Source organism: Rhinolophus ferrumequinum, chromosome 22 (genome assembly GCF_004115265.2).
Source record: "Rhinolophus ferrumequinum isolate MPI-CBG mRhiFer1 chromosome 22, mRhiFer1_v1.p, whole genome shotgun sequence".
Taxonomy (NCBI): domain Eukaryota; kingdom Metazoa; phylum Chordata; class Mammalia; order Chiroptera; family Rhinolophidae; genus Rhinolophus; species Rhinolophus ferrumequinum.
This window is the reverse complement of record NC_046305.1, coordinates 37,588,401-37,601,692: the sequence shown is the minus strand read 5'-3', so window position 1 is coordinate 37,601,692 and position 13,292 is coordinate 37,588,401. Positions and strand designations below refer to the sequence as shown.

The window sequence follows — 13,292 nt, the reverse complement described above, 5'->3', positions numbered from 1 at the left end:
CTGCCCTCTTTCCATTATTCCCACCACCTCCAAACATTCCAAGATGTCCATTCTATTGTTTCTTTTACCCAATAAATAGTTATTGAGAGCCACTAAGTACTAGACACTGTATTTTTTAAGAAGGGGTCTATTTAGGGATAGTAGCATAAAATGATTAAAAAATCCTTGGGTGAAAGTACCCATATATCTCCATGCGGAGCTTTTATAAAAACTGATGGAAACATTGGCAAAGATGTGAAAGACAGCCTTTTACCTTTTCCTCAACCCAAATATAAATGTTGCATTTTAACTCCTCTGAGCAGCTTGAGTTATAAGTGCAATGTGATTATCAGCAGGTTAAGACTTGCATAAAGAAAGACACGGTGGGGATCTGTGGAAGGCAAGCCCTCGGTCCACTTATCCACCAACCCAGCTCCTTAGAAGAGAGAAAGTGGAAAATAAGAGCCATAAATAGCCATGTGACCTACTTAAGGCAATAGCTGAGGCCTAATAGGCACTCGGATTAGAAACCCAGATTAGAAACTCTGAGGGTGGGGGTCCTGGGAAGAAGGTGAGGGGAATGCAGCTAAAATATTTTCTAACTTAGTGTATTGATAGACATATTTCGATGGGGAGAATAGTTAAAGAAAACTATTAATTGTATTAGGAAGGTACTGGATTCAAGGATTATAGATAAGAAGCTATGTTGCTAATGTATCTATTTAAGAGACAGCTGTAGAAATGGGGAAAAAATACTAGATCAAAAACTCAGTGAAGGCAATGTATTAACCATAAGTGAACTAGGCAGTAGTCATTGGGAATACTAAAAATATTTACAGTTTCAAGGACACGTGTGTACAATGCAGAGAGAATGATCAGTGTCAAGACTAGAAATCCAGGAGTCGTTTAGAATAAGAATGATGTTAGGAATGATACTTTTGAATTCCCATGTGATACAGTGTTGAGGGAGAGTGGAGATTTGGACTCACCCTTCAGGGAGAATCATAATAGTGGGAGTTTATAAAGGATCCATTAAGAGGGAGAGAGAATAACAGAGTCCATGAGTGATAGAAAATATATCCAGGGGAACACCGTCGTGCCCCTGGCCACGAGAGAAAAGAGCCGTTTTTGTTGAATGTTGTAAAAGATCAAAAATACTGAAAGCTGAGAAAAAACAAAGAGGACCAGTATTTGGCCAGCTGGGCATTGATGATTTTAGGGTAATTAGTGGGATTCAAAAAGAAGACGGATAATAAAGGCGGAATAGGTATGTGTAGAGCACCTCAAGTAAGCCATAGGATTAAAAGAATAGTGGGGCAGTAAGGGGAAGTGCTAACAGAATTGAATGCATTGTCTCATTATTATTGTAATGCACATATATTTATGGAATTAACCACTAATAAGAAAAGAATTAGTGAAAAGTAAGGAAGTTAAGTGTGTCAGAACTGGGTTGGGAACTCAGTGCTATCATTATTTAGTTCATGATTTTGGCTAATTTACTTTAACATCTAAAAACTTCTGTTTCCTCATCTGTGAAAAGATAATCACAATATTTTGTGAAGATTAGATGACATTGTAGTTTTGTATCACTTTGAAAAACTTCGATAATAATTGTTCAGTGAATGATTATTATCATTATCATAGCGTGAACCAGAGTTGTCATTGAAAAAAGATGAATTAATAACTGGAAAAGAAGTGCATACATTGGCTTTTGAATAAGGAGGGATGAACTCTGAATTGTAATAAAAATTGAGGGTGTGGGTATGGGCTAAATACAAAATCATGCCAAGTCAAACATAGGACATACTGTGTTTCCCTGAAAATAATACCGGGTCTTGTATTAATTTTTGCTTCAAAAGACACATTAGGGCATATTTTCAGGGGATGTCTTATTTTTTCATGTACAACAATCTACATTTATTCAAATACAGTCATATCATCTTCTTCTGGAACATCGCCATAATGTACTAAATGTGTCCGTCTGGCTGACGATCTTAACAGGGGCTTATTTTTGGGGTAGGTCTTATTTTCAGGGAAACATGGTAGAAATCAGTAGCTAATTCCATCAATGTTACAAGGTAAGATTCAGCTATTAATAAATATTAATGTTAATGAAGGGGGCTATAGAATTGATGAAATAAAGACTGCTTAAGGAGAGATGGATGATGTTTCTGGTAGTCCTGTGGGTTGAGGGCCAAGAGATATATAATGGAGGAAGGGTTTGTCATCTTGTGGAGCTGTATATGAAGAATCTAAATTTAGAGTGGTGTAGATCAGTTGAAAGATTTTCCCTGACTCCACACAGACCAAAATCAGAGGAAATAAATGGCAGGTGATTCCTGGCTGGAGATTATGTGTACTAAAATGAAGGCAGATAGGAATTAATCTGTCTTATTTATAGATACTCTTGTATAAAGGAATTGATTTTTGGAGTTCAGGCTCACAAGGAAATCTAAATGAAGGAGAAATATCTGAATCGCTGATGTGTTTAAAATAGTGAAGTGCACTGTAAATAGCACAGCACATTTTATGAGTATAGATAGGCTTAAGAAATTGTAATATTTCATTTGAAGGAAATAAAAGGTGACATCAGGGTGACATCAGGGGTATATTTTAAATTATAATTATGGCATAGTTTTGAAAAAATAAGATCATATGGAACCCATATGATCTTATTTAATAATAAATCAGAGTTAAGAAGTTAACTTTTTTTATAGGTATTTTGTTATTTTTGTTGTCATTAAGTGATTAACTCGCTCAACAAATATTCCTTAAGTGGCTAGTCTGGGCCTCAGGCCAGAGAGATACAATGGAATGCAAAATCAGATAGTTCCCACCCTCACACAATTTAATGTCTGAAGGGGCAATTAGATATAAGCAAAGAATCACTAAGTACGTGCGTAATTACAAACTGGTTAGTGATAGGAGGGAAATTGTGCTGGTTTCTGTCAGCTTATAACAGGAGGACCTAAGCTGGAATCGGCCTTTCCTTGGACAGGACATTCATGGTGGAATGTAAAAGATGAGGAGGAATTAGCTAGGTGAAGGGTCTTCCTAAGAGCATTCCAGACCAAGGGAACAACATGTGTTCAGGCCAAAGACCTGGGGGTGGAGGGGGCCATGAAATCTGGGTTACCTGCAGTAAGGTCTAGAGGGCAGAGAGCAAGGGCAAGGGAAGGCTAGATGCAGCTGGGCAGGAAGTAGGAGCCAGATGAGGGAATGCCGCGCTAACAGCTGGGTGTTTACCTTAGGAATGTTAAAAAAGTAAACTGATTATAGAATATTGGTAAGATGATCTGATTGTCTCTCTGGTTACAGCACAGGGAAGAGTTTGGAAGTGAGAATAGATGTAAGGAGGAAGGAAGGAGTTTCAGTAGTTCAAAAGAAGGCTTTTAGTATTTGGGGATAAGGTGTTAATGGTGGAGATAAATGAAGTAAATATATTCAAGAAATAGAACAGATAAAACTTAGTCATTGTAAAGGAGCAGGAGCTGGTGAGGGAAGGGGGTTGGGGAGCAGGGTAATGCTGTGTTTCCCCGAAAATAAGACCTAGCCAGACAATCAGCTCTAATGCATCTTTTGGAGCAAAAATTAAAAGAAGACCCGGTCTTATATCACATTATATTACATAAGACCCAATCTCATATTATAGTAAAATAAGGCTGGGTCTTATAATTTTTGCTCCAAAAGATGTATTAGAACTGATTGTCCGGCTAGGTCTTATTTTCAGGGAAACACTGTGCAAAGGCAAGAGGAACTAATGACTTGTGGATCCCAGCTTGTATAAGAGGAAAGATAGAACCACTGAGTAAAATCAGGAATAGACCTTGTGAAAAACTGATGAAATCAATGAATTTTAGAAAGTAGTTTATTTTAAACTCTGAAAGGATTTTTTAAATGGAAAATGGAGCTTGTCTTCATTATCAAGGTATTATTTTTTTTTAATTACACAATATAGGTAAATTTTAAAACAGGAAAATAATACCTTCATCAAAAAATAAACAACCAGAAAAAGCTAACGGCCTTGTCCTTTTGAATCAGTGAAAGCAGCAATGAATTAAAATATGAAAATTTAGGTAAATCCTGAAATATTTGTTAAAATATAAAATGCCTCCACTTAAAGCTAGTTGTAAAGTTGGACAATGAGCAAAGGGATTTTTACGATTTTTCAGTCGTAATAGCCACTACCCTGCTGTTTTATGCACCACTGAAGAGTAAGTCTCAGCGAGATCAAGCATCCCATTTATCAATATATAATACTTGATTAGAAAATGTGTGTTTGAAAGAAAAATTCTAAAATGAGTCTTAATTATTTTTGTGGACCTTAGCTTGACATTCATAAATTGTTGATAACGATAGTATTCTTGGTCAGAAAAGCATGTAGGAATCTTTTATATCATGACTTACTACTTGAAAATATTGTTTTCTTGGGAATATTAAGCAATTGCCTTGTCAACCATAGAAGACAGAGTATGACTGTTAGAGCAGTACTTTAAAAATTGTAACAAATAGAAAATGTGTAGGTTTCTTACAACAAAATAATTATCTGTTGGATTTTCAATACAGGGAGAAAAAGGTCCACAAGGCCCCGCTGGGAGAGATGGAGTACAAGGCCCTGTAGGCCTCCCGGGGCCTGCTGGGCCTGCTGGGTCCCCTGGAGAAGATGGAGACAAGGTTGGTATTCTTTATTTCACGTTAGTACCTCCTGGGAAAAAATAATTTTTTCAAGAATCCTATCTTTTGTTTCAAAGTTTCATACATCTTCCATGTGCTCCAAAGTTTTATTTTAGAGGTTGAGAATTAGTATCTTTCCCATGAAATATGTAGGGTGTCAACAAGAAAAGGGTGCATGTACAAGAGCAATGATAGCAAGAAAAAAATAACAGATGCCAAAATTGCTTATTTGTTTTTAAATATGTATGCTTCTGAAATAAATGTGAAATTAATCTAATGAATTGCTTGTATATATTAGCCCTTGTGTCTTGGACATGGCAGAGTAAGACTTAAGAATGAGCTGCATGTATATTTGATAATCCTGTACTTTTCTTTTACTAATATATAAGTAAAGCTCTTGATTCTGAAAGAATAGCTGCGTTGTTAAATGTTTGAATTTAATGCATTTTCTAATATTATTGTGAAATGCTATGACAAAATTTGTGAACCAGTACTCTAATAATATGCAACATTTTCACATTTAGAAAACTAGGAGAAAAAAATGAAGTAATTTTTGGTTAATGTGAAATTATATTTTTGTATAAATAAATGTACTTTCATTATGAGTTTATAGAGGTGACATTTCAGACAAAATGGATTTGGTGAATTAAAAATCCAGTTTAAGTATTCCTCAAAGTTCAGTTGACTTCTATTTCTCTATGTATTACTCAATACTAGAAAGTGAGAATCAGAGGGAACCCAGGCTTTTACAGTTTGTGACATTAAATGGCATCGTGTAATTATATTAATGTAAAATTTAATAATGAGATGATAGCAATGACAATGCAGTGGCAGGTATGACATATTAGAGATAAACTTTACCTCAAAATTTTAAATACAGGGTGAAATTGGTGAACCAGGACAAAAAGGCAGCAAGGGTGACAAAGGAGAAAATGTAAGTTTTCTACTTTTTATTGAGTGGACATTATTCATTTCACTTCTTTTGCTATTAACCATGGATATTTTTCATTAGTATAACTTACCTGTCCAAAGATTATAATATCAATGCTGTATTACCTGTGTGGTAACTGTTTGGGATTCCATCAATTCTAATAAAACCTCTTTTCAAATTATGTGCATTCAAAGATATGCAGTAATCCCAACCCTTAAAGTTCAGAATGAGATGAAGACACCAGCAATTTTACCCTGCATCATTTGTTCAAATTTTCGTATGGCTTAAAGATAAATAAAATCTTAGTATTGTTATGAAAATAATTTTGACCTACTGGAAACTTGAAATGATCTCAGGTACCCAGTGGTCCATGGACCACACTTTTTGAACCTTTGCTGTAAGTACTTTTCCTAACATGTGGCAGTTACGATAGGAACAATGTAATTCAATGACTGTTTTTCTTCATTACCTGGATATTTTATAGTGCCTGATCAGTTATTCACATTAAAAAGATAGTTAACAAGAAATAGTTATACATGTAAGACTCATAAAGCTATTAAAATCTATTACACAAATTAAGAAGTTCGGATATACTTAATAGACAGCACTCAATTTACATGCATTTATGTATGAAGAAAATTCTTAATTTTCATGTATCACTACATTCTGTATGTATAGCATCCCCTGCATCCTAATATTCATTTAGATGATAGCATATAGATGAACTTTTCATGTACTTTTTCTGACTCATACATATCTCATTAAAGAAATTTTTTATTTTGAAACTTTTCAAATGTGAAACTTCAACATGATTTATGTTTGCAGAGAAATCAATTTTTAAATTTTCTCAACATTGCAGATATGAGTGTTTTCAATAACTGCCAATTTAAAATTGATTACAAATATGCAAGTCTGAGTCTCAAGGAGTAAAATAAGTAATGGTTGACTGCACTAAGTGCAAAAGAATGTTTTTTCCAAAGAAGTGTAGAGATGCTTAATAGATTTTGATCAGCCAAATATTCTGCACTGTATAGCTGAGGCTCTTCTGGCTTCCATTTCAAAATGATTGGTTTTTATCACACTGCAGGGTCCTCCTGGTCCCCCAGGTCTTCAAGGTCCAGTTGGTGCCCCTGGACTTGCTGTAAGTATTCCTTTTGATTCAACAAATCTACAGTTATCTGATTAAATTGATCAACTGTCACATAACCAGTAGATTTCATATGGTGATAAGTTTGTATGCTTAACATTGAATGAAATTTAAATTCTCTAATATAGCTAAACAGGCTGACATTTATAAATAAAAAATATTGTGACTTCATTTAAAAATAGATTATTAACCAGTTGAGAAGTATGTAATTTGTGATAAATTCTGAACATTATCTTTTCCTATTAGACAGCTTTTACTTCACTTGGTATACATAAGAAAATCAAAATCAGTCATAATCGTGAAACAAAGAATGTAAGCAGAAACAAACAATGGTATAATTGTAGCAGATAATGGAAATTTATTTGACTTTTTACTTGGTTACTCGTAAATGGACCAGCTTTAGTTAAATTAAAAATGGCTATCTTTTTATGATAATTTGTATCAAAACCATGATTTTGCAGTTTGTGTTTATTTTCATTGCTCTCCTCTAGGGAGGTGATGGTGAGCCAGGTCCCAGAGGTCAGCAGGGGATGTTTGGACAAAAAGGTGATGAAGGTGCAAGAGGATTCCCAGGACCTCCTGGTCCCATAGGTCTTCAGGTAAGATGCTCTCTGCATTGTGTACTCTATTATTTCCACCTACTCCTCATACCAGGTTTTCTGGTGGATGTAAAATAAAGCAGCACTCTTTTTCCTATGTAGGAACTTTGAAACAACTTTTAACCATAAGGACTGTTTTACTTAAATGTATATCTAAACTTCAACTGCTTTTTATCAGTTTTTATTAATTTTTCTGAATCTGTATCAGCCCTGGTTTAATCCCACCTTAGGTATTACATTTCCTTTCCTTATTCTTATTTTGTTTTTAAAAAAGAACTACAACCTTATTTAAGTCTAATAGTTAGAAGTAAGATGGACTTTCACAGGTCCATTAGCAGAAAAATTAGTACTTCAGATGGCTAGCAAAAAGTGAAAGCATTTTGAGAAATAGCAAACTCCCAGCTGCAACTACATATGAACAGAAATTGCCGACAGTAAATGTTAAACAATAATAGGTCAAATATACTCATTAACAGTAAAATGATTATTTAAAGTAACTTATTTAAAATTGTACTTTGCATTTTATAAAGCACATTCAGGAAAGGAAATGTAAAGTTGTAAAACATTGTAGCCTAAGAAATTTTCATTCAAATTAGTGCTACAACTGGACTCTTAGGCAAAACACTGAATAATAGGTATCAATTCTAGGTTGTTTTCCATCCTCCCATGGGATGTTCACTGCTTCCTACAAACTTTGAAAACAGCTAGTTTTCCTTTTCTACATGCTCATCCTATACCTACATAGTGATTCTGTAAAAGATTATAAAATATTAATGTTTGGGTACCATATGGATATGTTATGCAACATTAGAAATTTTGGAAATGTTCAAATTAAATCATCTAGTTTACTCTACTTAAAAATTTCTGAGGTTGTAGAAAAGTATATAGAAGTTGCATTTGTATAAATTTAATTTTTTATGTTTGTTTTCATAAAGTCCCAGAAACTGATTTTAATATTAAATAGCTTATATATGTATATATAAGTAGACAAATTACATTGTAAACAATACAATTACTTATATTTTCATAACTATTGTTGTTATAACACTCAATGGGTGTCTACTAGTCAACATCTAGTATTATCATTTTCTGCTTTTCTTTTAATACCAAAATAATTCATGTTAGACTTGGAAAATGAAAAAACTTCATTTTCATATTTATGTTTAACTCTTATTAGTACTACGTATTAAGATGTGTGAGAAACACACATATTTGAAAACAACAAGGCATTAAAAATTGTATCACCAATGGATATGTTACCATTCATTTTCTGCTTTTTCATTTAGCTGATTACTCTGAATTCTGTAAGTTTGTAAATTAGAATTTACTTCTCACGCTTAAAGAAGATGCCTTGTAGCTTATATTTATAAAATATTAAACAAAAATTATCTTCATTTCCAGAACATAAGAAACGTGCTCTTTGATGATGACTCGAGAAATCAGTTCACTGCGAAATTGATTGTATTTTTCCACAGCTACCTTTTTAAATCAGGAATCGGAAAAATGCTAATGTAATTAATATATTCACAATTGATCTACATCCTTTAATTGAGTCTTCATGGAAGAATAGATATTAGCAATCATAACAGATATAAATAATAATAATCTAATATTTTGTTTAAATGACTTGATTTTCAGTTTGATGTTTACTATTTGTCTCCATAGGAAGGAGACACACAGAATGAGAGTTCTTGGCCTAAATTCGTTCTTTTATTTTATCACTTAAGTGGCAAATTATTTTAAATTGACAGACCTTAAAAGAGACTCTTTGTGTATAAATTACTCCCTAGGAGAAAGTTAGGAGATATGAAAACTGATTAACACTGGAGTGCCATTTAGCGTTTAATTGATAATGTTTAATTCTCCACAACAAGAGAATTTGTCTCATTATGTCTCCAATAGTTTTAGTAATAAGAACGTTCTGTCTTAATCAACTGAAACTGTAATCAAACTTCATCAAAAATCAATGACTATTTCAGTATTTTTTTCTATTGGGAGGTCCCTATTGAGTTAATATTAGGAATAATCGTATGCACAAAGAAAAGATGGCAATGCAAAGCTGGGCCTGGTGTAGCAATAAAAGAAAACTGAGAACTGATATTTATGTACCATTCAATTTAGGGATCCCAAATTAGATGCAGTCTCCACTGAAGAGGTGAAAATCTGGATAAAATATAGGGAATGTGATTGTTAATTAATATGGTGTTTATAAGAACTTAATTATGTCTAAGTTGCAATTCATACTACTAAAGAAAATGGACTTAAAATGAAATATTTAGTTCATCTGTGTTAAAATTTACTTAAACATGTTTAAGAATTTAAATTTGTGTGCTTCATCAAAGAATTAGAACCTCTGAAGTTGTGGACCTTGGAATCTAAAATTTTATCAATCTCTCCAGGTAATTTTTAAGCAGACTAAAATCTGAAACACTGCCTGGCTATTTCCTCATAGGAACTTCTCTGGTAATTCTAGAAACTACCATCAGATGATAGCAACTGTCTAAGAAGTAGGAATGATAGACAATTTTCCTAGATATCTAGCTGACATTTGAGAAGAGAAAAATGAAATCCTGGTATATGTTGCTCATTATTAATCAGTAATTAAAATTTCCAGTCATTAATTTGGCAAAATGAACATATGCCAAATTAAAAAAAAAAGTTTATAAATATACCCGGTAAAGCACCCTCTCCTCACACTGAGAGTCATGTGGAATTGGTAGGTCATAACAACAGTTTAGTGGGTTATTACCATGATTAAAAAATTGAAATATAAGAGGATAAGTAAAATAGAATAAACCTCAAAGATGTATGTACTATGTACTAAAAATAAGTATTACTTTTTAAAACTCAAGTTTCAACTATTTTGCATGGGCAGGTTTAGGGAATAATAAATCGAATGTATTTATAACTGTAACATAGAACCTCTCCTAAGCAATTATATGCAATTGGATATCAAAGGAAATGGATTTGAGAGAATAAAGGAAGTAATGATAATCAGGGTTTATGGCCTTGTGGATTTTTAAGATTCAGAAGTGGAATTAACAGGTCAGAAATTCAGAAGATATTTATCACCCTGGAAATGTATTGGAATATTTATTTTCAAAAGAGTTTTGTCAAATAACTGTAAAAACCTCACCTGTATAGGATGTTCTAAAATATTTTGGGACAAGATTTTTCAGAAAATCTTTAAAATGGCAGTCCTATATATTTTCATAAAAGATGGAGCAAATGATTAAGTGTTCATAAATTCCTGGACTAAATTATGTATTTAGTTCTTGTAACCAAAACCAAACAGTATAATGGTATGCAAAGTATACATTTTTTTTTGTAAATTTAGATATGAGATCTTTTCATATGCAGTCAATACTTACTTGCATTATAAGTATTTTGACATATAATAGTTTCTGAATCTTAATTTCCATGTTAATTTTAATTTCAGACTTAACTTTATGTATAGTTTTAATTTTATATTAGAAATTGGTCAAGAGTTTCTTTTTAAATAGGAATGACTTTTATTATTTTTTAATTGTATTCTCGTAGGGTCTGCCAGGCCCACCTGGTGAAAAAGGTGAAAATGGGGATGTCGGTCCTATGGTAAGTTTTTATTTTTAAGTACTTGATAGATATTACGAATTTCCACATCATTAATACCTTTCTTAAGATTCATTAATATGAGCAAAATAGTCCTAAATGCTATGATTTTTCAGATTGACACCTCCCCTTCCCTCCACCCATCTTCCATCATTGAAGTCTCTCTCATCATCTTGAATCTTTCTTTTCTTTCTTTCTTTGGAGTAATTTTATATACACATATTGTATTTGTTACTTGATATATTGCAATATATATGTTTCATTTCTATGTGTGTATATTATTGGGGTGTATATGAATGGCCACACTTCAGTTATTTATTAGTACTTAGCTCTGGACCTTGATGTGGAGCAATTAAAGAATAGATAATAGTCAGTAAGGATTTGGATAATAAGCAAATGTTAACACAATATTAAAAATTAACTGTATTTTGAAACGAAGTCTTAATTTAATAAGGAATTCTGTCTTTATTAGAATGTTGTGACATAATAATTTCCATTAATTGACTCTGGTTTCCTGCTCTAAGTCTAATAGTTCAACTGAAAATTTGAAATACATGTATTTCTTTATTAAGCACTACATTGGGTAAGGAAACAATTAGGCAACGTAATTGAAATTAATAATGAAATGTAATTAATACATTTCCTAATTGCTTCTTTCTTTCAATAAACATTGCCTCATTTTTACTTCCTCAAAATACATTTGATATTTTTACAGTTGCATGTTAGGTTTTATTTTCTTCAAATAAGATATGATGCTTACCACAATAAACTTAAAAACAAGGAACATAGTAAATGTTACTGATTCATAACTGGTTAATACTCGATGCAGCATCAGATACATAGCAAGCTTTTTTTTTAGATGTGATTGCTATGTTTACTAAGTATTAATTAATATATTCTCCCTGACCTATGATAATAGCTAATAGTAGACAAGCCTTCAAGCATGACATTAAAATGAACTGTGACCTTTAAAAAATAATAATACCCTGGTATTAACTACAAACTAATCACAACCTTGAAGTAAGGGGTTGTGGCCATCAGTATTTTATAAAAAATGCCCAAGGCAATGATAATGCACTACAAGGAGAGAAAAACCATTGTTTTTAGGAAGACAACTAAATAGTTAATCTTATTTCAATTCTAACATAGATAGAACATGAGAGCTGACACACACACACCAAAAAACGCCAAAAATATACAAATAAAAAATTCTCTATACAATTAATGAATTCTAAATCTTCTCATGTACTATTTCTTGTTCCAACTTTATGTTCCTTTTATACTCTAGCATTCTAGCATATTCTAGCATAAAATATTTCTAGTTCGATTATGAATTCATTATAGCACATAGACTTTTCTAATTCTTAATCAAAACTTTTCCCTGCAGTCCTAATTTCCCAGTAGCTATGTGTAAAAAATAATTTCCTAATGTGATGTTGTATCCATCAAGAATGTCTTATAACACTGATATGCTTCACTGGCTATGATTTCACAGGCTGAAACTTTTTTTAGCTTTCTTAATCACAAAATGAAAATATCAGAAATGCATTTGAGTCTGGTCCTCATAACCCTTAATTTTCATCTCTTACAGGGTCCACCTGGTCCTCCAGGCCCAAGAGGTCCTCAAGGTCCCAGTGGAGCTGATGTAAGAACTGTGAAATATGTTAATTATTTTGAAGTCATGTAGGTGTCGGCATAAGTGAATGGCAGTTGGTAACTAAAATATAATGGAGATAGTTACACTATTGTTAAATGTTTATATGTACAAGAGCTCAAGGATCATCTTCTCACTTCATTTCATTTTACAGGAAAAGAAACAGGCTTTAATAGGGGACTAATCACAAATATAAAATAAATACAAAGTTCACATTAAATATATATTTATTGATAAGGGAGAACTATTAGCTACATTATAATAACCACGTTTGTTCAGTTCATCATACTTAGACTGTGACTTGCATATAATAACTGTTCAATGTTACCGAATTATTTCAAATTTAACCTTTATCTCTTACAATTGCATAAGGAGATGGTTTGTAATTGGCTTTGGTTGTACTAGCCCAGGTCTGTACTCCAAACATTCTTTATGTATACATCTATAATCAGTAACTTTTATCTAAAAGTTGTACATTTTGTATTTTCACTCTATAAAATATATTAGCATGATAATATGTGCACTTCTTACTATGTAAAACGTTTCCTCTCTGTTGTACTAAGGTGGTCTCCCCCAAGCTTAGTAATTAACTCGCTGTTCCAATATTATAGGATTTTGAAATGTAATGCCATATTTATCTTGTTGTTACTATGAACAGATTTATAGACTTTGATGTGATCTCTTCTTCTGACTTTACCTGTTCACAATAAGCAAGAC

General features: G+C 32.6%; 1 protein-coding gene across 6 annotated transcripts in view; it reads left to right on the top strand.

Annotated features, from left to right (window-relative positions):
• The window catches only part of COL11A1 (collagen type XI alpha 1 chain), a 201,109-nt gene that overhangs the window by 149,258 nt on the left and 38,559 nt on the right, over window positions 1-13,292 (top strand). For all 6 annotated transcript variants that reach the window (XM_033093033.1, XM_033093031.1, XM_033093032.1 and 3 more), the window contains 6 exons: window positions 4,546-4,653; window positions 5,534-5,587; window positions 6,672-6,725; window positions 7,223-7,330; window positions 10,871-10,924; window positions 12,513-12,566. In XM_033093033.1, the coding sequence (XP_032948924.1) occupies window positions 4,546-4,653; window positions 5,534-5,587; window positions 6,672-6,725; window positions 7,223-7,330; window positions 10,871-10,924; window positions 12,513-12,566 (432 nt within the window). The remainder of the gene's footprint in view (window positions 1-4,545; window positions 4,654-5,533; window positions 5,588-6,671; window positions 6,726-7,222; window positions 7,331-10,870; window positions 10,925-12,512; window positions 12,567-13,292) is intronic.